A 27,834-nucleotide genomic window follows, 5' to 3' on the forward strand; every position below is an offset into this window, starting at 1 on the left:
CCAGTGCGCAGAGCAGGAGGCATGCCCCACACAGCCCTGCAGCCAATGCCGCAGCTGGGAAGGAGACAAAGAGGTGCCTTTTGAGGAAGGACCTGGACAAGGTTTTCACTGGGAGCCAACGACCCAGCCAGCAGACAGCGGCACAGTGGCATCGGGAACACAGGCTGGGTGCGACGAAGATGGCAAGAACAGAGGAGGTCCGGGCGGCCCACAGTGGCAAGGCCTCTGCAGCTCTTCCCGTGCGTGACGCACGTAAAAGCACCAGTGCTGCTGGCAGACTTTCTGTGCCAGTTTCCCTGGGCAGGAGGGATGTGGCTTCAGGGCACCAGGGACAAGTGGCAGAGCGCCACCCCAAAACACAGCCGTCTCTCATAAAGACCAAGTGCAAAGGCAAATCGCTGTTGGAGCACCAAGAGGCTCTTAAGGAGCATGTGGCCATGCCGCCAGTGAAGACGGAGGATCAGATGGCCACCATCACCACAGCCAGCAGACACCAACAGCTTGACTCATCTACTCGGGGCATCCCTGGTGAGCAGGGGAAAGCCACCAGTGGGCAGAGCTGGAGCCATGCCCCACACAGCCCTGCAGCCAATGCCACAGCTGTCTCCCAGCCCACCCGCACCCATTGCCTCCAGAACCAGCTGCAGCAGGAGATGGCACTGTCCACCCAACCCATCCTGCAGCGGTTCAAGCGCGAGCTGCCTGCCTCCCCCTGCACGGCCCAGCCTGAGGGCTCTCCTGGCCACCAGGGCCATCAGGGGACGCAGAGCTCCTGCTCCTCTGGCAGAAACAGGCCCCACACCTTGGCGGCCCTGCAGGAAAGACCAACAGAAAGCCACAGTGCTGGGCCACAAGCAACGTGCCAGGCTGTGAGAGGTGCTCAGCTCCGGCTGATGGAGCGGGAGGACTTGATGCTGCCTGGCAGCGCATGCAGCCATCTCCTGGAGCAGAGCAGACGTCTGCAGCGTCTTCTGAAAGACCTGGAGAGGACGCAGAGTTCCTCAGAGATGGAGAGCCGCCTCCTGGGAAAGGACGGTTCTCCAAGAGCATGCAAGGAGGCAGGGAGACTGCAGCAGAAGAATGCTCAACTAGCTGCCCTCACCTTGCAGCTGGGAGAGCGAGCCTGGCAGCTGCAGGTGACCATCGATCGCCTGGTCAATGCTTGCGTGCCACTGCCCATCCAGCGCTCCGCTGAGCAACTGTTCCAACCATTGCTTCCTCAGCCGAGGGGTGGAGAAATGGGAGAGCCCACCAGAGCTCTGCTGGCACGGGACAAGCGGCACGACTTGGCACAGAAGGCAGCTGAGGGGCTGGAGGCCCGAGCGGCTGGATCCTCCGATGTGAGCACCCCCGGGCAAGCTGGTGAGGAGTTGCAGGTGCAGCTCGCCAAGGTGACAAATGAAAACACCCACCTGGCTGAAGAAAACGCTCGCCTGCGTGGGCAGATGGCTTTGACAGAACAGGTTCAGGCTGAAAATGCCAACCTGAAAGGGCAGCTAGCGCGACTGGCAGAGGAGCGAGACTCTGCCATCCAAGCAACCATCTGTCTTTTTACCTGGCTGGAAGCGGCCGAGCGCGAGCTGAAAGCCATGAGGGACAGGGCAGAAAGGAGTCAACAGCTGGAGAGGGAACATGAGGAGACAAAGCTGGCCCACAGGGAGCACAGAGAATCCCTGCGGGCATTCCCTGCCCATCTGAAGGAACTCAGTGATCGGTTTGAGAATCTAAAGAAACGCCGCCAGCAGCTGTTTCAGGAACTGCAATGGCCGGAAGGAGAAAGATCCAACAGCACCGTTTCCAAGCCGCAGCAGGCTAACCTGGGAGCAGACAAGGAGACCGTCCTGCTGGAGGCTATGAGAAAGCAACCGGCAGAGCTTCGAGCATTCATCGCTCGTTACAGCTATGATCCTTTTGATGGTCCCAACGAGCGGCCTGAGCTGGAGCTTCCGCTAGTTGCTGGACAATACGTTTACGTCTTTGGAGACGTGGATGGAGACGGTTGGTACGTGGGAGAGCTGACCGACGGCACAAGGGGATTGATCCCCTCTAATCTCGTTGAGGAAGTTCCAGGTGACGGGCGACCTGATGACACCACAGTCTCCCCAGAGACAAGTGATTGGTGGCAGGGCATAGATGACGTCTGTCCTGTCTTCTCATAGAGCTTCTCATTAAACCTCTTTTAATGACCGCTCTGTGTAATCTCACTCCCTGTCCTGTTTGCCTGTGAGCTGAAGGGACTCCGTGCCTGCTATGGGGGACGTGGCGGGGGTGGACTGAGTGCCAGCTACTGGAGTCAACCCGAGGCCGTAGGCAGCTCTGGCTTGTGGTGCCAGCTACTGGTGTGCGTCCCAGTGCAGCCAGTGGAGTGAGGGGGGGTCCGAGTGCAGCTACTGGAGCCAGTGGGGATCTCAGCCATCAGGCACTAGGGGTGGGATTGGTGTGCGTCCTGAGAAACCACAGGGTATTTGCACTACAGTAGCATGTGCAGTAAAGAAAACTCGTCTTGCAGTTTGATCCAACACTGCATCTGCAAACAAAACGAGGCGGAGGCATGAGGAACATGGATGGAAACCTCACCTGCCACACCAAAGTTACGCCACGGAAACTCTTCCCTTTTTGTCACCTTCCTCGGGTTTGGTACATCTTTTGCTGAGTCTGAAGCAAAGGCCCATTGCCTCTTCCTGTTTCTAACGGCTAACGTCTGGCTTTCACAGGCTGCTTTGTTGTGCGGCACCGCTTACACCCTAGAGTTGCCTTCATGAATGCATCCTTGTAGTAGGAAAGGAAAATTGCCTGCCATGCCAGTCATACCACTGTACTACCCGCAGGGCAACAGACCGCCCTGCTTGTAAGAGGATTTAATACAGTAAATAATCCTCAAGTATCTGGGTGTTTTAACAGTTTAATCACGTGCTTGCAGTCTGATGTCTCCCATGCCCACCCAGCTCGCAGGCCGCTGGGAGCCGATGCGCACAGGTAGGGAGCCCGAGGGAGGCCGGTACAAACGTCTTCCTGAGTCCAGGAGCTGCCGACAGGCAGGCGGGAGCTGCAGGAGGGGACGGGAGGGCCCGGTCACATAGCAAACTGAGCGCCACAAACCGTGCCTGCAGGCTGCCCGGGCATGTCGGAGATGCTCCCAGGAGTCACTGTGGGCCATGGCCGGACCAGTGCGCTCCGCAGCCAGCTCTGGGAGCCGAGCGGCAACTCCCTGTGGGGCCGAGTGCTGCCCTGGGGGCTGGCAGGGGAGCCGGCACAGGGGCTTTTCCAGCTGGGACATGGGGCACGGGCAAAGGGCCACAGTCATGCAGCCTCTCTCCTCGCCTTCTCTTGCAGGCGGACAGCCCAGCATGCAGGGTGGCAATGCCCTCCGTCAGGGTGAGGCGCGAGGAGACAGCCCGTCTGCCAGCAAGGCAGGCAGCAGCACCACAGAAGGTGCACGCAGCTCGGGCACCAGGAGCTGCCAGAAGTTGCTGCAAGCTCCCGCCTCTGCCAGCAGCAGCCTCTGCAGCTTCTGGCCAGGGCAGGGAAAAGGCCAGCAGCACTGCAACCAGCAGACTCCGACAGCTTGTCCCATCTACTCGGGGCATCCCTGGTGAGCAGGGGAAAGCCACCAGTGCGCAGAGCAGGAGGCATGCCCCACAGAGCCCTGCAGCCAATGCCGCAGCTGGGAAGGAGACAAAGAGGTGCCTTTTGAGGAAGGACCTGGACAAGGTTTTCACTGGGAGCCAACGACCCAGCCAGCAGACAGCGGCACAGTGGCATCGGGAACACAGGCTGGGTGCGATGAAGATGGCAAGAACAGAGGAGGTCCGGGCGGCCCACAGTGGCAAGGCCTCTGCAGCTCTTCCCGTGCGTGACGCACGTAAAAGCACCAGTGCTGCTGGCAGACTTTCTGTGCCAGTTTCCCTGGGCAGGAGGGATGTGGCTTCAGGGCACCAGGGACAAGTGGCAGAGCGCCACCCCAAAACACAGCCGTCTCTCATAAAGACCAAGTGCAAAGGCAAATCGCTGTTGGAGCACCAAGAGGCTCTTAAGGAGCATGTGGCCATGCCGCCAGTGAAGACAGAGGATCTGAAAGCCCTGCAGAGCAGGACGGGCAGTCCTGCAAGCACAGCAACCCATGTTTCCAAGAAGCACTGGGCATGGGCTGCAAGGCCACACAACCACCCAGGACCCCTGCACGGGGATGAAGACTGTGAAGATGATAGAGACAAAATTCTGTCTCAAGAAGAGGATATCACCATTCACACCATGTGGGTAGACTCCTCATTCCTGGAGTTCTTCCAGTACCCCCACGCTGTTCCCCGGGATGGGCCCTGCTGGCTGAGTGGTGCACAATACTTGAACGTGGCAATAGTAACACCAATACCTGCCGCACCTCGGGACAATGAGTCTTATTTGTCTGGAGAACATCAGGGAGAGCCCAACTCAGCCAGTCTGGTGCCAGCAGAATGCAAGGGTGGAGTATACAGGGCTTCTACCGTGTCTGGAGACCATCAAGGAGAGGCCAGCACAGGCATATTCTCCCCAGCAGCGCATGAGGAAGATCTGGCTTCATTGCTGCTTCAGATCTCTCTGGATGATGCTGCCACACCCCACCTTGACCCAGCAGTAGAAGATGAAACAGATGCCACGTGGTCTCCCTTGTCCTGGGACTCTTGGCACTAGGTGAGCCAAGGGCATGTGACCAGCGCTGAGCACCACGAGTTACTGCAGGCAGGTGCAGTGTCCAGGCCATGTGCAGCAGGGAGATGGCTGGTGCTGTCCGTGTCAGCCCGCTGATATCCTCCCCATCCCCTGCCGGTGATCTTGCTCTCCTCGTGCATGTGGCCTCCCAGCACAGAGGTGACGCACAGCCCTCCTCTGGCTGCAGGGACCATAAACCTAACCAACCTGACACATGGCACTGCATAGTCTACCACTAAAGCATGTCCCTAAGTGCCGGTGTTTTCCCCGGTAGCCAATAACGGATGCTTAGATCTCCTTTTGCTCTTAATGTTTTCATAGGAGGAGCCAGGGCACTCAGCACTGGAGAAGGACAAGAGGGAAGACAGCAGTGACAAAGAGCTGTGCCAAGGGGAAGATATCACCATCCACAGCATTATGGCCAACCCCTCATTCCTGGAGCTGTTCCAGGACCCCCATGCTGGCTTCCAAGAGGGGCAGCCAGCTCCTGAGCAGAGCGATAACACATGGCCCTGCTCCAAGCCCAGGGATGAGCTCGAGGATGACCCAGGTACATCCCCCAGTGTAGCGCTGGCCTGGCAAGGGAAGGCTTAGCCCAGCCATCCCGGCAATGTGCACCCAGGCCAAAGCAGAAGGACTGCGTGCATGGGGGCTGGCTTCCCTGGCCACCACTCCCTGGGGAAAGCTCTCGGTGGCGGGGAGCAGGCAGGATCTTGCCTATTACCTGCCCAGCCCCCTGCCCACACTTCTCTTCCTTCCACAGGCATGGCTGCCCTCCTGCATGCCCCAGCTCGACGGCGATGGCCCTCCCTCTTCCGCAGGGCACTCAGGGCTCTGCGCAAGGCTTTCTGCTCTACTTGCATCACAGCACAGCAAGAGCAGCAGGGCCGTTCTGGCAGAGGGGTCCCCAGAGATGGCAGCTGGCCCTGATCCTGTGCGGTATCCAGAGGGTGTGGCACAGGGAGGCACGCGAGGCATGGGTGCATGGACGGCGCCCAACACGTTCAGCTGCCATGAGGACATTGAGGTGCCAGACTCTGCTCCACCCTGGACACTTTCTGAGGCCAATAAAAGCTGAGCACATTCCCCCAGTGGTTGTCTGTGCCTGGTCCATCCTGGGAGAAAGACGTGTGCAGGCAAGGCCCATGCCAGCAGGCAGAGCTGGAGAGCCCCTGTGCTCCTTCTTCTCCATGCCAAGCAGAGCCCACGCCTTGGGCCTCTGCCCGTGCCTCTGGTGCTCCAGCTGCTGACCGGCTAGGGCCTCTGCTGCCCTTGCTCTGTGGGGCCTGTTATTTGAGTCAACCTCTGTCCTCAGGGTGTCCTGGCACTTGCTCAGGAGAGCCCTGGGCTGGTGCTGGCAGCAAGCCGGCACTCTGGCTGGAACTTGCCTCTAGCTGACTTACAGCCGCCTCTCTGCCGTTCAAACAGAGGTCTTTGACCATTTCAGTTCCATCGTAAACTTGGTCTGGTTTAACTAATTCTTGCTCTGCACCACCCTGCAGCACCTTGGTCTCACGAGGAAGCTGCCCATTGCAGGGGAGTGTAGGAGCACCTACATAAGCCACTTGTTTTTAAAGCCGTACGTTTTTAAGACCTGGTCCTGAGAGTAGCTGTTTTGGTGAGAAAAGCCAGACCTTAGGTGGTTTAGCTGTTGGCCAGATGTTTGGGGGCTCTGTCTGAGCTGGATCTTGACATTTTGACATATTAGCAGGGCAGCAGGACCATGCTACGAACGAAATGAGGTGCACTAAAAATCTCTCAGAATAAACTGAAATAGATTTTTACAGATGTTTGAAACAAAAGTAGGGAAGACTGGATAAAGATGGGGAGGAAGACTGATGAGAAGGATACTTGAACCTTGCTTCCTGAAGAAGCAAACCTCATAGTAAACTGTTACGTGTATGTGCATTTATGTCTGTCTCAGGCGTCTTTCCACTTGTGCATTTCCCTCACCTTTGGTCGTTCTTAGAAGAGAATCAGTTCTGGAGGAGAGTGCTTCAAACTTCTTTCTGTAACACTGGGAGCCAGGAAGTGCCTCGGTGGCACCCCTAGCTGTGACGAGAAAAGGATTTTCCTTCCGTGGAGCCTTTCCTTCACTGTGGCTGTTTAGAACATGAGGAGGCATGGGAGACCTTCCAGGGTGCCTGCTAGCTGAAATGATTCTAGTGTTCTGTGAGCAATACAGCCACACCTTTCTCTGTCCTCCTTTATGGAGAACATCTGGCATGAACCTTGGGTGGTAATGGGTGTAACTTTGATTCTCTTTTGAAATGTAATTTTTCACAGTTTAAACTTCAAAATGCTCTGGTGATTAGACGCACGTATGCAGTTGGGCATCTCTTTCCTTCCCTGAGAGAAGCCTAGAATAACCTCGAGCATGTGGTGTAGCTAAGAGTTGCAACGTGTAAGAAACCAGGCAAGGAAGCTCTTTCTGACATCAAGGACCAAGCGGGTTGACAGTTTCCCCCCTTCTCGGTTGGCACTGGAGTTTCAAACCGTGGCACCGCACGCCTTGCGGCACCATTTTCTGTGCTGGCTGCCTGAGGCAATGGAACAGCTGAATTCAGAGGGATCCTGTGCCCAGGGCTATGAGGCCTCCTGCCGGGCCTCCCCCCCCTCTCACAGTGCAGCCAGGAGCTGCTCTCAGGTGAGCGTCCCCTGTGCCTGACAGTAGGCATGAGGGACAGAGTTGGCTGCTTTGGGAAGAGCCCTGTCAGAGCGGCCATGGCCCAGAGGAGGTGACTTTTCGACGGAGGGGACCTGCAGGCTGTGCTGGGCCGTGGCGGGAGGCCCACCCTATGCTGCACAAGCTGGGGCTCCCAGCAGCTGAGCCCTGGTGGCACTGGCTGTCCTGTCCTACTCTCGCTCTGAGGGTGACCTCAAACAGCAGCAGCTGCAGAGATGCTTGGCAGAACCTGAGCGCCTTTCCCACCGCGGTGGTAAAGAGCCAGCCCTGCTGGGGCCGGGGGGGGCTGTTGGGGACAGACCGTGGGGCTGGGGGAGAGATTTCAGGGATGGACCGGGGGGGCGGGGGGAAGGAGTCTCTAAGTCTCTAGCTGGGCTGTGGGGGCAGGGTGTGTGTGCGGGATTTAGTGACGGACCGAGGGGGTCGGGGGAGGCCTGTAGGTAGTAAGAGGGGGGTTCCACAGAGGGTTTTAGGGGCTGCCGGGGGCAGGGGAAAGGTTTTTTGCGACAGAGTGGAGGGGGGGCTGTGGGAAGGAGTGTAGGGCATGACTGGCAGGGGCTGGGGAGAAATAGTGAAAGGAGAAAGTGTGGGGTCGGGGGAAAGGAGTCTAGGAATGGCCATGAGGGTCTGGGGGGAAGGGCTTTAGGGACAGGACGGGAGTGAGGGGAAGGATGTTAGGGCCAGACTGGGGGCAAGTGGAATCACTGCAGGGCCCGACGGAGGGGGGTGGTTGGGGTGTTGAGGAAGGTTCTCAGGGTGGGATGGGGGTACAGGGGGAAGGTTGTGGGGGCAAAGGAGGGGGGTGGGGGAAGGATTGTATAGATGGACTGCTGGGGTTGGGAGCACGGGGGAAATAGTCTGGGGACAGTCCGAGAGGCACGGGGGAGGATTTTAGAAATGAACTGGGGTGTGGGGTGTGGGGTGGTTTGAGGGAAGAACTTGGGAACGGGATGGGGGCAATGGGGAGGCTTTTAGGTGTGACTGGGGTGCTCAATGGAAGGATTTTAGGGACAGCCATGGTATGTAGGGGAAGGTTTTGATGGCACTGTATAGATAGCACTGTATATACCTTCCTGTCCAAGGAATCTGTTCAGGGAAGGTTGCTGGCTCAGCAACGGGACCAGATGTCTAAACTCCCCACTTTCCAAGCTCTAATGTCGTGTTTGGCTCTATGTGAAAGAAATCTAGGCACAAAGTTTAGGCTAAGCTACCTCTCTAAAGTTGTTGCAAATGATGAACAAAGGGATGTCTAATCCGGGAGTCAGCCTTGGGAAGGGCGCAAAACAAAGAGCAGATGGGGAAAAGAACATTATTCTCTTGAGTGATACATAAATAGCCTCCGAGTGGGGAAGTTCTGGCCGCAAGAGGAGACAAGTCAGTAGAGTGTGCATGTGTGATGCACTATGAGCATGCAAGTACTCTGCTGTATGTAATGTGTTCCCACCAGTAACTTGGTGAGCGTGCTCAGAGGAAACACTCACTTGTGCTCCCAGCGCTGTCATAAAGAATGCCTGCCTTCTGAAACTTCACATCAAGTCTGAGAGGGTTTTTCACCGTGACAGCCTTTACGGTATCATTTTCTGGTGACCCAGGTGAGACTCTGCTAGTGAGCGTCGGTGGAGCTGTGGATCGCAGCAATTCCAGCCGGCACTGAGGGACTCTTGGGGAAGACCTCTGATTCCCGGACCAACGACTCCAAAGCAACGTTCCCCTGGTAAGATGTCAGGCATTCCTTGTGGTCTGGGATACCTGCCCCTAAGTAGAGGCAAAAGCCCTGCTGGGTTGGGTTATTGAGTGCTCTCCTGGAAACAATGCGTCTGGTAAAATTTCTGCCTGGCATACTCAAGTATATTAATGTTGTGTGTGTGTGTGTGTGTCTAGTAGAGTGCACTCGGAACATCTGAAAATACTTCTATATATGTGTATGATAAAATGTTCAGGATGCTAAAAGGAAATGGGCCCTGGTCAGTGTACACGACTGTGGTATTTTACAGCAGTCTCCACTTGGACGTGTTTTGGAACACTGGGAAGAATTAAGGGGTAGTTATGAGGGAAACGTAACTAAAAGCAACCTAGTGCAATACTCTACTCAGGGGTGGTCTCTGTATAAACTGGGTGATGGGGAAAACTGTCGGTTTGCATTATTGTATGATGTTACAGCTGATGTTGTTTTGAAGGCAAGAAAGGAAAAGGGACAGAGTTTGATATGCTGATCTTTCTTCCACTGTAAAGACCCATTCTGAATGGCAAAACCAGTGTGGTATAAATTTACCTCCCTGAGATCCTTTTCTCTTGGCTTTGGAAAAGGATAAGAAGAGGTCGTTGAAAAGGGTCTGCTCTGCTTGTAGTATAAGACAGAGGTGTTTAAAATTGTAATGACTACAAGAAAGAAGTAGGTTTAGAGATGATGGTTTAGAGTTAATGATTGGAGCCCAGCAGAGATGGGGAGAGAGTTCTGACGCTGATATCAGTGATGTGAGCAGGGTAAGAGAAAGTGGTGGCAGGCGAGCTGACGAGGCTGGTGGCAGGGAAAGTGGCTGTGAAGAAGGAGAGTGATTTAGTGGGGCAGAAGGTTTTAGCCCAGCCGCAGGGTGGGAGTGGGCCAAACCAGGGGAAGTGATACAGGCTCCCCTGTGCCAGGCTGTGGGAAATGAAGGACCCATTGTGGTGAGGGTCCCATTTTCAGTAACAGAGTTGAAGAATTGCAAAGCAACCACAGGAAATTACCAAGACAACCCTGAGAAGGTGGCTGGTGGTTTTGAAATAATGATGGTTAAAACGCAGGATCCAGGGTGTAAGGATATAGAAGCAATACTGCAGGTTTTGTTTGACAGTAGTAAGAAGGAGATTGTTTGTCAAGCCACTAGAATACATGTGGAAGCTGAGGCTGAAACAGGAACTGTGGAGCATCATTTCCCCTCTGTTAGTCCGAACTGGGACCCAGGCAACTTTTGACTCGGTATCAGAAAGGGATTATACTTGACATTCAAAATGCTGTGGCTAAGGCAATAACCATGTCTGAATGGTATGAGGCTAGGCACGATAGCCAAGAGCCCCCCACAGATCTGCAGAACAGAATGAAGGAGGTAGCCCACAACTCTACAAGTACTGACCCTGAATCTGATGAGGCATGAGATCAATTGGCCCCTCTATTGGTGGGCCAATCCTGGGATGGTATTAGAAGAAAATTACAAAAGTTACAAAGAAGTGATTGCTCGAGATAGGGGAAAGCTGTTGGATGTTGCTTGGATTGCAGATCGTCATAGAGAGAGTCAAAAGGAAAGAGTAAATTGTTGCTTGTTGGTGGTATCAGAGTAGAGTAGTAGGGTGAGGGGAAGGGCCTGAGGATGGGGCAGAGCCCCGAGAGGGGGACTGCGGCCCAGCCCTTGGTTGGGTGATAATCAGTGTGCACAGTGCAAAAGGGATAGGCATTCAGAAGAAGACCATCTGCTTAATGATTGGAGCCCCTCTGCCCCCTCACTCCCAGTAAGCGAGGAATGAGGGGGAGCGGAGGAGTCTCTCCCCAGAGGAACTTCTGGTTAAAGCAGAGCTGGGAAGTGAAGAAGTTGAGCTTTGGGTGGATCCTGGGGCTACTTCCTCTGTTCAGAAGACTTTAGAGGAGAACTAAGCCATAAGAATATAAGCATTGCTGGTATGGCAGGGACCCATGAAACTTGGGCCATTTTTGAAACCCTTAACAATGAAGCTGGGAAAACAGTGGGTTACTCATCAGTTTTTATACTAGCCAAATTCTCCAAAAGCATTGTTTGGGGAGAGATCGACTCCAAAAAAATTGGAAGCAGAAATCTGATTTTAAAACAAGGAAATAGAAATCTTCATTCCAGAAACTGTTTGTGTAGAGGCAGCAGCTTTGTTATTACAGGCTATGCTGCCTTGAAAGGAGAAAGATACACCCGGAGATCAGAGATGCTGTAATTCCTATTGTACGAGCCGGAGAGGTTCCTGGAAAATCCCACAGGTCAAAACTTGTAAGGATTGACTTAAAGCCTGGATCATCCCCCTGAGAATGAAACAGTATCGCCTGAAGCTGGAAGTTAGGAATGGGTTGGTAGCAATAATTCAGAAATTCTTGAAGTACAAGCTGTTGGTGGGGTGTGCGTCGAAATCCAACACCCCTGTTTTGCCAGTGAAAAAGGCCAAGGGTCAAGATTGACGATTGGTGCAGGATTTAAGAGCAATAAATCACATACCTCAAGGTATTTATCCTGTAGTAGCACATCCATACAGATACTAAACCACCCTTACAGGGGAACAGGGATGGTGTACAGTTTTTGATGTGAAAGATGCCTTTTTCTGTGCTCCCCTGGGCACTGACAGTCAGAAGCCTTTTGCTTTTGAATGCGCAAACGCAGAAACAGGAAGGAAAATGCAATACACTTGGGCAGTTATACCACAAGGCTTTCAAAATATCCCAACAATCTTTGGGAATCAGTTGGCAAAGCAGTTCAACATTTGGAGAACAGAAAATGATCAGGGAAGAGTTCTGCGATCATAGGATGATATTCTGGTCGCAGCAGGGACTTGGGAGCTGTGTCTTTCCCTGACGATAAGCCTTCTAAATGTCTTGGGAATTAGTGGATATAGAATTATCCAGGAGTCACTTCCATGTTTGGGGTTTGAGGTGCTGGAAGGCCAGAGACAGTTGGGATCCCAACAGAAGGAGGCTATTTGCTGCCTCACGGAGCCTCAAACTCTCAAGCAACTATGAGGATTTCTTGGGGTGGTCGGATGGTGTCGGCTTTGGGTAGCGATTGTGTATTATTTGTGAAAGCTCAGTACGAGCTACTGAAAAACTCCTGCCATGAGTCTATTGGTGGGACAGAGGAGAGTAAAGCCACTTTCAAGCGTCTGAAGTGAGCTCTGGTGGAGGCCCCCACGTGGGGATTACCTGACGTGACAAAGACCTGTGCACTTTTTAAGCGTGAGAGAAAAGGTATTGCCTTTGGAGTTCTGGCACATTGTTTAGGGCCTCAGGGGCGGGCTGTAGCTTACTCCTGCAAAGAGCTGGATGAGGTGAGCTCAGGATGGCCTGGATGCCTTAAAGCAGGAGCAGCACCTGTGCTACTGATGCAGGAGGCCCCTAAGTTCACCATGGGGCAGAAGGTGACCGTCCATGTACCACCCATGATCGGCACGGCACTAGAAGAAAAAGGACATTGGTTGGCCCCTAGCATAATGTTAAACTATCAAGTGTCATGTGGGGAGAGGGTCCTCCCATTTTGGGATGGGGGGGTCTGTTTTTGGGGCTCCGTTTCCTTGACAGTGCAGATCTGAGGGTTGCCCTGCTGCTAAGGACTTCCATCAAGGGGGAGCTTCTGCGTGACAACTGAGAGTGACCTGCTGGAGAATCCCCTTGGGGGGTCCCGCTGTCCCAGGAGTGCTCTGTGGGGGGTTCTTCTGCTTCCAAGATGTCCCTAATGTCACTAGGGTGTCCCTGGGAGGCTCCTAATGTCCCCGGGAGTGTCCCTGGTATCCCAGTGATGTCTCCTAGTGTTCTCAGGTGTCCCTATAGGCATTCGGGTCTCCCAGTGTGTCCTGCGAGGGTCCTGGTGTCCCAGGGGGAGTTCCTAATGCCCCTAAAGTTTCCCTGGATGCAGGTCGTGTGTTTCCAGGGGGGTCCTAAATGTTCCAGTGCTGTCACTGGGGTGGTCCTGGCATCTCCAGGCCATACTAGATGTCCCAGTGGTGTGTCTCAATGGGTCCTTGTGTATCACAATGTGTCCCTGGGGTGGGTGGGGGGGTGGGTGCCATTAATGTTGCAGCAGTGTCCCTGGAGGGGTCCTGATGTCCCCAGTTCATTCTGGATGTCCCAGTGGTGTCTGTCAGTGGGTGCATGTGACCTAATGTGTCCTTCTGGGGGTCCTTAATGTTCTAGTGGTGTCCCCAGGGGAGTCCCTGATGTCCTAATGGTGTCCCTGGGGGGGATCCTGGTGTCCCAGTGTGCCCCTGGGGCGTTCTGGGGTGTCCCTGGGGGTGGTCCTGGTGTCCCCAGGGAGGTGAGTGGGTAGTCCGTTATGTCCCGGGGCGGGGTTCCTGGGAAATTCCTAGTGTCACAGGGGTGTCCCTAGAGGGGTCCTGATGTCCTAAAGGCTATTCTAATGATGTCCCAGTGGTGTCTCCCAGTATGTCCTTGTGTCGCAAGGTATCCCTGTGGGGGTCCTTAATGTCCTCGTGGTGTCACTGGGGTGGTCCTGGTGTCCCTGGTGCCCCAGTGGTGTCCCCAGGAACGTCCTTGTGTCCCTAGTATGTCCCTTGTGTGTTTCTGGTCCTGTGGGGGTCCTGGTGTCCCGGGAGGAGTCCTTAATGCCCCTGCATTGTCTTGGGGTAGGGCTTGTGTTAAAGGGGGGTCCTTAATGTCCCAGTGCTGTCCCTGGAGGGGTCCTGGTGTCCCCGGGTAAGGTGAGGGAGTGGTCCCTGACATCCCAGGGAGCGTCCCTGGGAAATCCCTAATGTCACAGTGGTGTCTTTGGATGGCTCCAGATATTACCACACCATTCTATATATCCCCCTAGTGTCTCCCAGTGTGTTCTTGTGTCCCAGTGTGTCCCCGTGGGTGTCTTTAATGTCCCAGTGACATCCCTTTGGGAGTCCTGGTGTCCCCCCGGAAGTCCCTAACATTACAATATTGTCCCTGCCTGTGTCCTGGTGTCCCCAGTGTGTCCCTGGAGAGTTCCTGTTTCCCTAGGGATGTCCTCAGTGACCACAACCTCTCCTGCCTGATCTCTGCCTGCCCTCACCCTCGCTGCACTCTGCGACTGAGACCTGCAGCCGCTGAAAAGCTCACCCACACCCAGCCCCATGGCCAGGGCCGAGAAAGGTGAAGCGCTGCTGCTCCTCCTGCGGAGGATCCACAGCGGGCCTCTCTCAGGGAAGTCCCTCAGCAGCTCTCCTGCTCTTGCTTCGTGGTCAACCAGGAGCAAAAGCATGCCCAGATCTAGTCTGAGAAAGCATTTGGCACGTGATAGAGTTTCGCTCTTCCCTGGGGTCAGCCTTTGTGTCGTTTTCCTGGGCAGGGGGTCCTGGTCACAGGACTCGGGACCTTTGCTACGGTCCAAGAGTGATTCCAAGGTGAGGAAGAGGTGTACGTGGTTCAAAGACCCGTCTTCCAGCTGGACATTGCTGAGATATCTCTGTGGGAGCTTGTGTTCCCCACAGAGGTTATCCCTGGTGAGAAGGCAACAGCCACCCTTCTCTTCCCCCTGCCCTGTTTGGGACTGGGATGCATGCTCGCTGCACTTCAGAAAGGGTGCAGAGAAATGAGGATTTCAGTATTTCTCTGGGAGAGAATTCCCTCCAAAGTTAGGCAGACAGCTTGAGCTCTTCCCAAACTAACCACTCCCCAAGAGCCTTTTCCATAAACGACCTTTTCTCTGGCATTCTGTTTCGAATTTTACATGGAAATTCAGCCCGCTCTGCCAGTAATGATGTTCCTCCTCCTTGCAGACGATGTCAAGATCAAGCCTGTTGGGGCTCTTGCTGTATTGAATGATTATACTGAACTTTGAAGCAAGTGGAAAAATACTGAAGAAATAAGACGAGGTCACGACCAGAACAGTGGAATGAAGAGGGAGGAACAAACTGCAGGTGCTTCACAAAACCAGGGCCAGCAGGACGCGATAAGAGGAGCTGGGAAACGGCAGAAAAGAGCCTACGTGCCAGAAAGAGTAGAAACAGAAATCTTGCCAATAAACAATTGTTAACCAATCATATTATTATACGCTTGTAAGATAGCCAATCATATTATCACACGCTTACCGAATGCCTTATAAAAGTTACTTGGTTTGTATAATAAACGGATCAGATCTTGAACTCCATGAGTATTTGAATCTGACTCCCGCTCGCCCGAAATGCTCGCAGCATCTGGTGACCCCGACGTGTGGATCGGTCGAAAAGTCAGGAGGATTCGTTAAGGATCGTGTTACAAGCTGCGGAGCCGGCAAGGATCCTGCTGCCAGCGGAGAGAGAGCTGGGCGCCCGAAGAAAGGCGGAACGTGCACGGCTGACCGGTGAGTCAGGAAATTTAAGCAGGATGGGAATCACTGCATCAGTGGTGGAAAAAGCAATCGTAGACAGTTTGATGAAACTGGCAGAGAAAACTGAAACGCCAGTCTCACGGCAGGCAGTAATTGATCTGCTATGTTGGAGTCGCCGCCGTGGTTACCTTGCTTCTACGCAAGATGTATACAATAATGAAACATGGAAGAAAGTGGGAGAGGACTTGTGGGAATCTGTGCAAGTCGGGACTAAGGGGGTAAAGACTTTGGCTCGCACGACAGTTTTGAGGAGACGCCTGCCCATCTTCCTCTAACAAAAGGGGCTATATTAAAAAAAAAAAAAAGAAAAAAAAAAGAAAAAAAAAAGAAAAAAAAAGAAAAAAAAAAAGAAAAAAAAAGAAAAAAAATAAAAAAAAAAAAAAAAAGAATGAATGATAAAAGGATGAGAGATATTCCAATGCTATCTAGAGGGAGGGAGTGCTAAGTTTCATTGCTGGAGAAGATCGGATGGTCACAAGAACATGAATCACCTACAAACCTGCAAGACCACCACATTCCAGGAAACGGACTGATAAGCTAATTAACATACGAAGCGGGGTTTAGGTAACGAATATGTATAGGCGTTAATTGAATATTCATTTGTTTCATTGTATAAATGTGGGATGGTTCGTCACTTCGGGTATGCACACTTGTGGAGGAGCGATCCCCCGTGCATCTGCGCGCAATAAACATACCTACTTTATAACTTTCGAGTTATAGAGTCAAATTCCGCACGTCAGTTTTGGCGAGCCAAGCAGGAGGATTTCTGCTCGGCTGAGGGACCAGCTACGGAGCGGACGCTCCTAGGCGCGCCCCGGGAGATTTCCTCGGAGGAGCCTCCTCTTCTCAGCTGTTCACCCGGGAGCAGAAGAGAACCCCTGGATCCGCGGATAAAATGGTATGTTTAGTGACGGGGCGGCTGGTGAGACGCACGGAGACGTCCGGCGCGCAGCGCAGACCCCAGGAGGAAAAAAAAAAAAAAAAAAAAAAAAAAAAGGGGAAGCTAAAAACTTCCTTTAGGTTGGCTTAACAATTGGGGAATTCCTAGAATGTAACAACTGAAATAGCGCTCTGTGTCTTGTTTGTTCTATGTGTTGTCTTGTTACATGTTCAAAACTTGGAGTTATGAAATGTATGTTGAAAAATAATAATATTCTGGTAATTCGTGGCAAATAGCGGAAAACTTAACACTCTGCTTAAGACCAGGAAAAATGTGTTTTTTGTTTGTTGTTTGTTTTTTGGCAATTGTTCATTGAAATGTATACTTTGTGAACTGTCAGTGTTCCTAAAAGTTGTACATAAGTGCACGGTACCGTATAACATACTGCTTGTGTGACTGAGGGCTGCCCGGAGAGTGTGAATGGTGTGATTGAGATGCGCATTTTGATTTTCAATGTATAGCTTAATTATTTTGACTGAGTGTGAGTGCAAGAGTGCTTGAGACAGGCGTTTGAGTGCAATATGAGCAAGGAGCTCTATCCGTGTTTCCAACCTTGGGTGGCTAAGGCGACCGGAGAAAAAGTAATTAAAATTGTAAAATGGGAAATGGAAGGAGTAAGCCCTGTGAAAAATCGCCCTTGGGTTGTATATTAAAACATTGGAGTGATATCGTAGGACATGGTGGTACCAAAAATAGAAGGAAATGGATTAAATATTGTAATCAGTGGTGGCCTTTGTATAAATTGGGGAGTGATGCGAAATGGCCTCAGGAGGGAGGAACGTTAGATTATAACACTCTCCTGCAATTAATGTTGTTTCTGAGGAGAGGGGGAAAATGGGACGAAGTATCCACCGACAGCTGGAGGAGTTAAGAGATCGTATACATCAAGTTAAAGAAGGTTCTTCAGGTATAGATGCGTGGTTTGCTTCTTTGGGCATTGGAGGGCGGTTGAGGGATTTACTGAAACAAGGTCTGTCTATATTGTTGTTTGTTATTCTTTTGTTACTTTTAGTGCCTTGCCTTTTACAATGTTTTCAGAGCTGTGTGGAACGCAGTATTAATGCTGTATTTAAAAAGAAAGGGGGAGGTGTTGGGGCTCTTGCTGTGTTGATATTGTTGTTTGTTATTCTTTTGTTACTTTTAGTGCCTTGCCTTTTACAATGTTTTCAGAGCTGTGTGGAATGCAGTATTAATGCTGTATTTAAAAAGAAAGGGGGAGGTGTTGGGGCTCTTGCTGTATTGAATGATTATACTGAACTTTGAAGCAAGTGGAAAAATACTGAAGAAATAAGACGAGGTCACGACCAGAACAGTGGAATGAAGAGGGAGGAACAAACTGCAGGTGCTTCACAAAACCAGGGCCAGCAGGACGCGATAAGAGGAGCTGGGAAACGGCAGAAAAGAGCCTACGTGCCAGAAAGAGTAGAAACAGAAATCTTGCCAATAAACAATTGTTAACCAATCATATTATTATACGCTTGTAAGATAGCCAATCATATTATCACACGCTTACCGAATGCCTTATAAAAGTTACTTGGTTTGTATAATAAACGGATCAGATCTTGAACTCCATGAGTATTTGAATCTGACTCCCGCTCACCCGAAATGCCCGCAGCACAAGCCGCTGAACTACAGATGGCTATCGCGAACCACTTCCTTCCCACAGCATGTGGTGCAGAGCTGTGTGCAAGAGACCATACTCTTGTACTCTTTCCAGCTGAGAAACAGGCAGCGCCTCGCCTTCGCCTTCAAGGACATTGGCGTTCTGTCCTTCACCGATGATGTTCTGTGCATACGGTTCTATCGCGACTGTGTCACAGGGCTGGAGAGCAAGGCCAGCTGGATTGCGCCGCTCAACACTGTGAGTTGCTCAGGCTTTGAGGGTGATGCAGTGACTTTGGGAAGCCTCTTGAAGGGTGAGCAACCCGATGGCTGTTGGCCAGCCTGCACGTGGCAGGCCAGTCCGACACCTTTCCACGTGCTCACCTGCGCTGACTTCTCCATTGGAAAAGAAGTTTTATTCTGAGCTTCTGAGTTCTTGCCCTACAGAAAGGCTGGCAGTGTTACTGCGCAGTCTCAGTGTTTGCTGTGCAGCTTCTCCAGAGCAGAGCAAGGGCTCATGTTCACGGAGGAAGATTTGGAGGAGGGGTTTGGAGAAGTGGCTTCCTTTTGGAGCAGGAGGCAGGTTTGCTTCCTTTGGGAGCCAAGAGCAAAGTGCCTTGGAAACCTTCTAGCAGCTCTGTGTCACTTTACAGAGGCTGTGGATGCCTGGTGCAGCTGCCTCCGGTGGAGAGACCAGCACTCGGGGGATGCAGGCTGCTCCTGCCCACACCTTCCCCAGGTGAGTGCGTTTCCTCTGCAGCCCTCGACTGACCGAGCGGGCAGATTCCCAGCTCCTCAGGAGTGCGCCTTCCGGGGCTCGGCGTTGCACGTTGAGTCTGGGAGGGGGCCTGACCTGAAGGGGCTGGTTTCTGGTTAACTTACGATGAGTTGGGGTTACACGTGTGTTCTCCTGGAGTGGCCGGGCAGCGTCATTGCATTTCTCATGCCCAGCCTGCCTGCCACTCCCATCAGAGAGAGCCATCTGCACACAGGGAGGACTTTAAGCTACATCATCTGTGTTGGGGGGAGATTGCTAATTAAACCCATGCGTGGCTGCATGGCCACGAGGAAAAGGGGTGCCATGCCTCACACGAGAGTCGTGAGGATTAGTGCTGGGAAGCTGCAGAGGGTAGGGGTCACCCTTCAAGCCTGTGTCATCATTTCCTGCCCAGGTTTCGCTTTACGGTGGTCAGCAGAGCAGTGGCCAAGGCTTTGTCCGCCTGGGCCAAGAAGGCTGCAGCAAAGTCCAGGCTCAGACAAGGTATGGGAACAGGTCTCCGCTGCCCAGCTGAGGCCCTGCCCCGCGCTGGGTGACCACAGCTCCGTCAAAAGGCGCTCTCCAGGGGGCTGCTCTGCTGAGTTTCCTCCTTTGCCAGGTGCAGAGGCGCATTGTGGCAAGCTGCTGCAGAGACGGAGGAAGCTTTCCCTTGCTGCACTGCCAAGTCAGGGGCCAGGCACAAGACCGAAAGACTTGGGCAAGAAGACTTCTGAGAGGTGAGACCCTGGTGGGAAGGGATGAAAGGGATCCTGCACCCATGGAGGAGAGACATCCCCTCCGGACACTCCAGCTGCAGGGACGCGGCAAGGTCCCTGACACGTGCCGCATGGTTCCTATGTGCTTGTTTCCCCTGTTGTGGGCCCCTCACTGGGGAAGGTGGTGGATGCTGAGTGCACCCCACGTCCCTGTGGTTCCCTTACGCAAGAGCTGAGGTGCAGTCCTCCCCCATCCATCTGAGGGGGCTCAGGGAAGGCTCCCCGCTGCCAGCAGAAATGGCCCCACCTCCCGCGCTGCTTCTGCCAGCCTGGGGAGCTTTGGTACCAGGCGAAGGTGGGAGAGCAAACTGCCCCGTGCTCATTCCGACTGCTCCTGGTGCCTCTTTGCAGTGTTCTCCCCCCGTGTCCAGGCAGCTCCCCCAGGATGAAGGAGGCAGGCAAGGCAGGCAGGCAGGAGCCTGCTTCTCCAGCCAAGCCCACCTCTACGCTCCCATCCTCAGACGACTGCCAGAGAGCGCTGCAGGTACGTGCCTTGCTGTAGCTACCGTGCTGCTGGGGACTCGGCAAAAGCCTCTTTGTGCAGAGAGCCAGCCTGAAAGGACTCCTTGACATGCACTGCTTGTCAGCTGTCTGTCACCTCCTTCAGATCTTCTTCATGAAAAGGAAGGTGTTGCACACCCTCCCCACATGCCGTTGCCCCCTGGGTTGTCACAAAACTCTTTCTCCTGGCACAGGGGCTATGGGAGATGCCTAAGTCCTTAATCGGCTGTTCACAGGGGAGGTCTTTGGTCACAGCTGTGTTTGCCAGGAGCCTAGAATGACCCCACAGCCCTCGTTCTGATAGGGGCAAAGCCCTGCCAACTGACCAGCTGAGGCAAGGGGTGGCAACACGGGTCAGACTCAAAGGACACCCGTTCCAGGAGCTGAGGCTAATCGTGCCTTCTGCTGCCTTGCCATCCCCTCCAGGAGGTCTGGCAGCTGCCTGCAGAGTGGGAGCAAGTGAGGCCCAAGTGGCAAGTGCATCTTGAGCAAGCAAAGGCAGAGTGGGCGGCGTGGGGAGCCTGGTCTGCGGGGAAGGACCGACAGCCGCCCCAGGTACGGGCAGCGATTGACACTGCTGAGAGCAGCAGCGATGCTTTCCTTCGGGGCACCCAGGGCGGCAGGTCTCCAGAGCAGGGGAGCAGGACAGACACCCAGCTGCAGGGCAGGGGTTTGCCTGCTCATGCTCGTAAGGGAGAGACTGGCAGCAGCATGCAAGCGGCAAAAGCAGCCGTGATGATGGGCACGTGGTGCTGGGTCTCCTGGCTGCCAGGTCCTGCTGCAGGCTCCTTTCAAGACGTCCTCTGGGAAACTTCACCGGTGGTTGCCATCTGCTTTGCTGAGAGTGTCTCCTCCTTGGCAGGCACTCAGCACTGGAGGCACATGGACTCCCCACCCTCCAGCCCAGCCCAGGAGAGAGGCAGTCAAGGAGAGGTGGAGAAAGGCTCCAACCCCTCTCCCAGCAGAGCAGAAGACAACAGCAACCCCGCTGCAGAGACTCCAGCCCGAGTAAGTGTGTGCTGGCTCTCGCCACAGCCTGGGGCAGCCACATAGCTGTGAGCCCACAGACATGTCCACATCCCACGTTCCTGCATCCTGGGGTTGCATAGGACACCCTCTGGTGTCTCCTAACACGGGCATGACCTGGGTTACCCCACAGTTCACGGCCCAAACAAAGCTCATGACCGGCTGCAAGGGCGGGTACCCATGTGTCTTGGTGGGCACAGGGGCTGGACGAGGGGAGAGGCAGGTGGGGTCTGCAGCAGAGGCTGAGGAGACAATGTTTCCCTGTTGTTGCAGCCACCTTTCCCCACGAGCGGGCCAGGTCCTCAGAAGGCTGGAGCCGTACCTTGAGCGCAAGGAAATATTCAAGTACGTCGCTGAGAACAGGAGGCGGCTTCAAGAGCAGCAGAAGCAGCTCCCCTGGTAACAGTCTCCAAAGAGACCCCTCCACTGAGGCCAGCCCTGGGGGAAATGGGGGATTTCCCTGACGGCCCTCGTGAGACAGAAGCAGGTTCAGGAGGCTGGCCTTGGAGTGGACCTCCCTGACACCCAAGGGCCTGCCTGGACACCCAGAACTGGCTTTCCGTGTGGGATGTAAAAGGCCTGGCAGAAGGCAGAGGGTCCCTCTGATGGCAGGCTCTCCCCGTTCCAAACCAGGGAGCATGTCCTTCCCAGGCAGAGTCTTGCCCCAAGACACCGATCCCCAAGCGGGGACACGAGCAGGGGCCACTCCAGGTCTCGGCCCCAGGGGACTCAGCCCCAGGCTGGGCAGTTGCGCCTGGGCCCCTCTCATGGCCTTGGGCACCAGGCGCCTCTCCTACTTCACAGGCACCTTGCGGCTTCATTGCAAGCACACCCCATCCCAGGTGGCCTGAGCTAAGCCTGCAGGAGTTCTCTGCCTTCCCCCTGTCCATACGGTCACACACTTCTCTTTCTTCCTCCCTAGCACCAGATGCTGGTACCGCAGCAGAGGAGAAGGTGCCAGGAGCAGCGGCTGTAGCAGTGGCTGTTAGCCAAGGGGCCGGGAGGCTTCTCACCTGCCAAGATCCACCTATAAATACAAAACCTGGAGTCCTGGGGCGGTTCCCAGATGGACTGACTGGCCTGTGCGCGGTGATGGATTGCTCTACAGGCATTATACACACCCCATGTGTGATCTCACATCTGCTGGTAGGGGCAGGAGGGAATAAAGTGCACACACGCTCCACAGAGTGAACGTTCTGGCACTTCCCAACACACAGGCAGCACAACAGGGGAGGCTCTCACCCTCTTCCCAGGAAAGCAGCAGAGCTGGTGCCTCCCTCATGTGTCTGCATGCTTGTGCATGCAGCGTGGGGAACCATCAGCAGGGCCACAAGTCTGTGTGTTTACAGGGCTGTGAATGCACTGGCACCACAGCGGTGCAGTGGGTGGCTGGCACAGCCGGAGGGCTGTGGTGGGGGGACGTGGGCTCTGCAGGAAGGCAAGGAGGTAGGCTTGCCTCTTGCTCGTGCTGGGACAGGAGCCAGCTAATGGATCAGGATCATCAGGTAGACCAAGGTGGGTGCCGTGTTATCAGGTATCTGCTGAAGGTGCCTGCATCTGCAATGGCACCTGCATCTTCAATGGCATCTCCATCATCAATTGCATCCTGAAATTGCATGTCTCCAACCGTCCCCCCATTGGCGGGCTGGGGACAGCATGTGCATGACAGCTGGGGATGTCCTGGAGGGTGGCACTTCCCTGGGCCCCAGGAGGGTCCCCTGGTGCTGCACTGCCCCATGGCCATGTGCCCTGGGGCTGAGGGCTTGGCCATAAGCCTTGTGCAGGGGGATGGCGTGTTCTGGGGACTGTGCCTGGCACAGTGGGATTTTGCCTCTCATGCTGCAATACCAGGTTAGAGCTGCCCACTGCTGTCATGACTTCTCCCAGCCTTGGCTCACCCCATCACCCCAAACCTCCGCCAGGCCCGTGGGTGCACGCATCTTGCTTGCAGGTTGGGGCAAGGGTGTTTGTTACTTCCATGGCACTTCACACAATTTTTGGCATCAGCCAAGCAAGAGCTGTTTACCATATTAAGTATGTCTAATGAGGGCAGACGTGGTATGCACAGGTTTCTCTTTTTTTTCTTTCCGTTTCCATTTCTCGCCACCCTCCCCACCCTCCCCAGCATCTTCAGATAAGAATATTACCATTCAAATAATCAAACCACTCTGGCCAGGCATCTTATGGACAAGATGCCTTTGTAAAAGGAGCCTCTTGGGGCACAGGAACTCTTCAGCCACGTTCCCCCAACCCAGCCCGCTGACTGCGGCGTTTGGGGAAGCGTAACAGAATGCCATGTGCCCAAGCACAGGAGCTGTAGCTGAAGCATGTGAGTGAGGAACGGGAGGCAGAGGCAGACCCTGCTTGACATCCAGCTGCTGGGATCCTTCATTCCCAGGGTGGCATTGGGTGCTGCCAGCTCCTGTGGCCGGGCCCTGCAGCCAGCTCAGCCGGGAGGGAACTTTGCACCTACGCCTGTCAGATGCCAGCTGGAGGAACAGCGCTAAAGGAGACTTGGACCCAAGCTGACTTTGTCCTGGGCAGCGAGGTTGTGGTAAGACAAGGAGATCCAGCACTGCACTGGTAGCTGGTGCCAGGGAAATGGTGCTGGAGCCCCAGTGGTCCTGCTGTGGCAGGGGAAAAACTGGCTGCTCCCAGCAGGGCAAGGTCAAGGTGAGATGCCCTGAGCAGGGCAGGGACAAAAGTCAATGCCCCCCCCATGGGGCAGAAGCAAAGCTCGCCACCCATATTTGAGCAGTGGCATAGAGAGCCCCCTGAGCAGGGCAGGAGTCAATCCAGGTCCCCTGTGTGGACAAGGGGCAAAAGCTGCCTCCCCAGGGCTGGGAGGAGAAACAGCAGCCATCCCCAGAGGCACGTGATGAACAAAAGCCACCCAAGCAAGGCCGTGGCCCAAACTGGAGGTCCCAAGCAGAGGGTGTATCTTGGGCGGGGGGGGGGGGGGGGGGGGGCAGATGACATTCATCAGCAGTGAACCTGTCATAGCCCAGGTGCTTTGCTACATGAGTGTCATGGGCTTGACATCCTGAAGAGTGGGCCAGCGAAAGCCAGCTGGGCTGAGCTGCCCTTTGGAATAACTCTGCCCCTTCTCCGGCTCGTTGCGTGGCTACCTCTTGCCAAGCATTTATCATTTACTGCTGAATTCTTGCATCCTGTCTCAGGGGTAAGTTGGGTTTGACTTTTGGGAGAGATCCTAGAGGAGGTAGATCAGGCATAAAAGTGTAGGTTGGTCTCTACCTCCCAAGCTGTAGGCTGAGCTCTTCCACCTTTATACGCTGGCCAGAAGGTCGCTATGGGTAGAGTTTGTATTTGCTAATTTTTATTTCTTTGCCGTAGCCTAGGCTAGGTAAGCTGGGAGGTGGCAGTCCAAGGTGTTGAGCTCACCCTAGACTGAACAGAAGCCCACCTTAGATGGTGGGGCAGGAAGAGAGACTGAAAAAGGAGCTTGTGCTCACAAGTGCACAAACTTGTGTGCTGGCCCCATCCCTTCCCCTTGGACAGGAAATTCACCTCCCTCTCAAAATATAGCTTGGGGTGGGAATGGCGGGGACTGGAGACCATTGGGATAGGAAACCATCACAGGGCTGAGAAACCATCGCTGGGATGGGAAACCATGGAGGGGATGGGAAATCAGCATGGAGGACAAGGAATCATCAGCAGGATGGGGAATCATTGGGGTGGGAAGTTGGTATGGCATGAAAAGTCACAGGCTGCTGCGTGCTGCACATCCCTGCCCAACTGTCGTGATCCATCAGGCTTGCCACCTGCTACCCAGAGCAGGGAATCCAATTCACCGGTTACGGAACCGGGTGGTGCAAACCAACACTGGGACTCACCCTGTGATGAACATGATTGCTTTCATAAACACCATCAATCAATACCCACCAGCAAACCACTACCCCTATTAAACAGAATGGAGTCAGCGATCATACATTGATCACCCTTATTTTGTCCTTTGGGCTGTGTTCCCTTTGAGACGCAGGGTGTGAGCGAGGCAGGGCTCTGAGGTATGCACAGGAGGGATCGAGAGCCTCAGAAAAGAGAAACTCCCCAGCCTGCGCTCGGTCCTGCTCTCTCCTATGGTTTCCATGGCAGTTTCCCTTCTTCAGCACACTTCTTTCTTGCTTTTTCCAACCAACAGCCTGAACCTCACACCCAGCCCTCTGTTGTGTGCAGGCGGGAAAGATATACCATAGGAGGCCATCCTGCCCCCTCCTCCTCTGTGAGCTCGGCGCCAGGACACACACGTAAGGCCACGCTGCCCACCCCGGCCCTGGCAGAGGCTGTCTCTGCTACTGCACAGCCAGGGGAGGCAGCGCCTGCAGCGGGGTGAGGGGGCTGCCGCACCTCGCAGACCCAGGGAACGCCACCACTGGTGTCCTTTGGCAGCAGGGATTGCTGGCTGAGGCCATGACGCGGGGTGTTGCGGGCCAGGGGCCCAGGGCAGTGGCACGCAGCCGCCCCTCGCCCTGCTGGGAGCTGGCACAAAGCCCTGTCAGCCTTGCACTGGTGGTGGAGCAGTGGCAGCAGCTGGAAGCACTAGAGGCTGAGCTGCAGGAACTCTGGCTATGCACCCAAGAGCAGCATGACTACACTGCTGCTATAACCTGGCAGCTGAAAGCGGCTTTGGAGAAGCAGCGGCAGCTCCTCTTGGAGCGGCTGCAATACGAGTGGGAGCAGCAATGGGCTAAAAAGGTGCGGCGGTTACAGGAGCTAAACCTTTGGCAGCAGGTGGCTGAGACCTGCCAGCTGCTGCACTGTAAGGAGGCTACGCTCCGCAAGGGATGGGAGCTGCTGTGGCAGCAGTGTGCCACTACCATTCGCCAGCCGCAGGACCTGCAGCCACAGTGTGCCGACAAGAGGGTGACGACCAGCAGGAGCGGCAGGGAACCTGAAGCAAGCTCCAGCACGTACCCAGCAAGGTACACAGGGAGATGGACATCTCCCAGCCCACCCGCACCCACTGCCTCCAGAACCAGCTACAGCAGGAGATGGCACTGTCCACCCAACCCATCCTGCAGCGGTTCAAGCGCGAGCTGCCTGCCTCCCCCTGCACGGCCCAGCCTGAGGGCTCTCCTGGCCACCAGGGCCATCAGGGGACGCAGAGCTCCTGCTCCTCTGGCAGAAACAGGCCCCACACCTTGGCGGCCCTGCAGGAAAGACCAACAGAAAGCCACAGTGCTGGGCCACAAGCAACGTGCCAGGCTGTGAGAGGTGCTCAGCTCCGGCTGATGGAGCGGGAGGACTTGATGCTGCCTGGCAGCGCATGCAGCCATCTCCTGGAGCAGAGCAGACGCCTGCAGCGTCTTCTGAAAGACCTGGAGAGGCAACAGAGTGCCCTTGAGATGGAGAGCCGCCTCCTGAGAAAGGACGGTTCTCCAAGAGCATGCAAGGAGGCAGGGAGACTGCAGCAGAAAAATGCTCAACTCTCCGCCCTCACCTTGCGGCTGGGAGAGCGAGCCAGGCAGCTGCAGGTGACCATCGATCACCTGGTCAATGCTCGCGTGCCACTGCCCATCCAGCGCTCCGCTGAGCAACTGTTCCCACCATTGCTTCCTCAGCCGAGGAGTGGGGAAATGGGAGAGCCCACCAGAGCTCTGCTGGCACGGGACAAGCGGCACGACTTGGCACAGAAGGCAGCTGAGGGGCTGGAGGCCCGAGCGGCCACAGATGAAGAAGGATCCTCCAATGTGAGCACCCCCGGGCAAGCTGGTGAGGAGTTGCAGGTGCAGCTCGCCAAGGTGACAAATGAAAACACCCACCTGGCTGAAGAAAACGCTCGCCTGCGTGGGCAGATAGCTTTGACAGAACAGGTTCAGGCTGAAAATGCCAACCTGAAAGGGCAGCTAGCGCGACTGGCAGAGGAGCGAGACTCTGCCATCCAAGCAACCATCTGTCTTTTTACCCGGCTGGAAGTGGCCGAGCGCGAGCTGAAAGCCATGAGGGACAGGGCAGAAAGGAGTCAACAGCTGGAGAGGGAACATGAGGAGACAAAGCCGGCCCACAGGGAGCACAGAGAATCCCTGCGGGCATTTCCAGCCCAGCTGAAGGAACTGAGTGATTGGTTTGAGAATCTAAAGAAATACTGCCAGCAGCTGTTTCAGGAACTGGGACGGATGGAAGGAGAATGATCTAACAGCACCGTTTCCAAGCCTCAGCAGGCTAACCTGGGAGCAGACAAGGAGACCGTCCTGCTGGAGGCTATGAGAAAACAACCGGCAGAGCTTCGAGCATTCATCGCTCGTTACAGCTATGATCCTTTTGATGGTCCCAACGAGCGGCCTGAGCTGGAGCTTCTGCTAGTTGCTGGACAATACGTTTATGTCTTTGGAGACGTGGATGGAGACGGTTGGTACGTGGGAGAGCTGACCGACGGCACAAGGGGATTGATCCCCTCTAATCTCGTTGAGGAAGTTCCAGGTGACGGGCGACCTGATGACACCACAGTCTCCCCAGAGACAAGTGATTGGTGGCAGGGCATAGATGACGTCTGTCCTGTCTTCTCATAGAGCTTCTCATTAAACCTCTTTTAATGACCTCTCTGTGTAATCTCACTCCCTGTCCTGTTTGCCTGTGAGCTGAAGGGACTCTGTGCCTGCTATGGGGGACGTGGCGGGGGTGGACTGAGTGCCAGCTACTGGAGTCAACCCGAGGCCATAGGCAGCTCTGGCTTGTGGTGCCAGCTACTGGTGTGCGTCCCAGTGCAGCCAGTGGAGTGAGGGGGGGTCCGAGTGCAGCTACTGGAGCCAGTGGGGATCTCAGCCATCAGGCACTAGGGGTGGGATTGG

The 27,834-nt window shown here is 54.7% G+C and overlaps 1 protein-coding gene across 1 annotated transcript; it reads left to right on the forward strand.

The window, feature by feature from the left end:
* Positions 1-17,991: 17,991 nt before the first annotated feature.
* LOC121087896 lies at positions 17,992-22,104 on the forward strand. Its single transcript, XM_040593392.1, has 9 exons — positions 17,992-18,227; positions 18,622-18,707; positions 19,141-19,229; positions 19,345-19,462; positions 19,853-19,985; positions 20,429-20,557; positions 20,865-21,010; positions 21,302-21,427; positions 21,951-22,104. The coding sequence occupies exons 2-9, from the start codon at positions 18,631-18,633 to the stop codon at positions 22,015-22,017; spliced, it is 885 nt and encodes a 294-aa protein (XP_040449326.1). The 5' UTR covers positions 17,992-18,227; positions 18,622-18,630; the 3' UTR covers positions 22,018-22,104.
* The last annotated feature ends 5,730 nt before the right edge of the window (positions 22,105-27,834 follow it).

This window comes from Falco naumanni, chromosome 4 (genome assembly GCF_017639655.2).
Source record: "Falco naumanni isolate bFalNau1 chromosome 4, bFalNau1.pat, whole genome shotgun sequence".
In the NCBI taxonomy this organism is placed as follows: Eukaryota; Metazoa; Chordata; class Aves; order Falconiformes; family Falconidae; genus Falco; species Falco naumanni.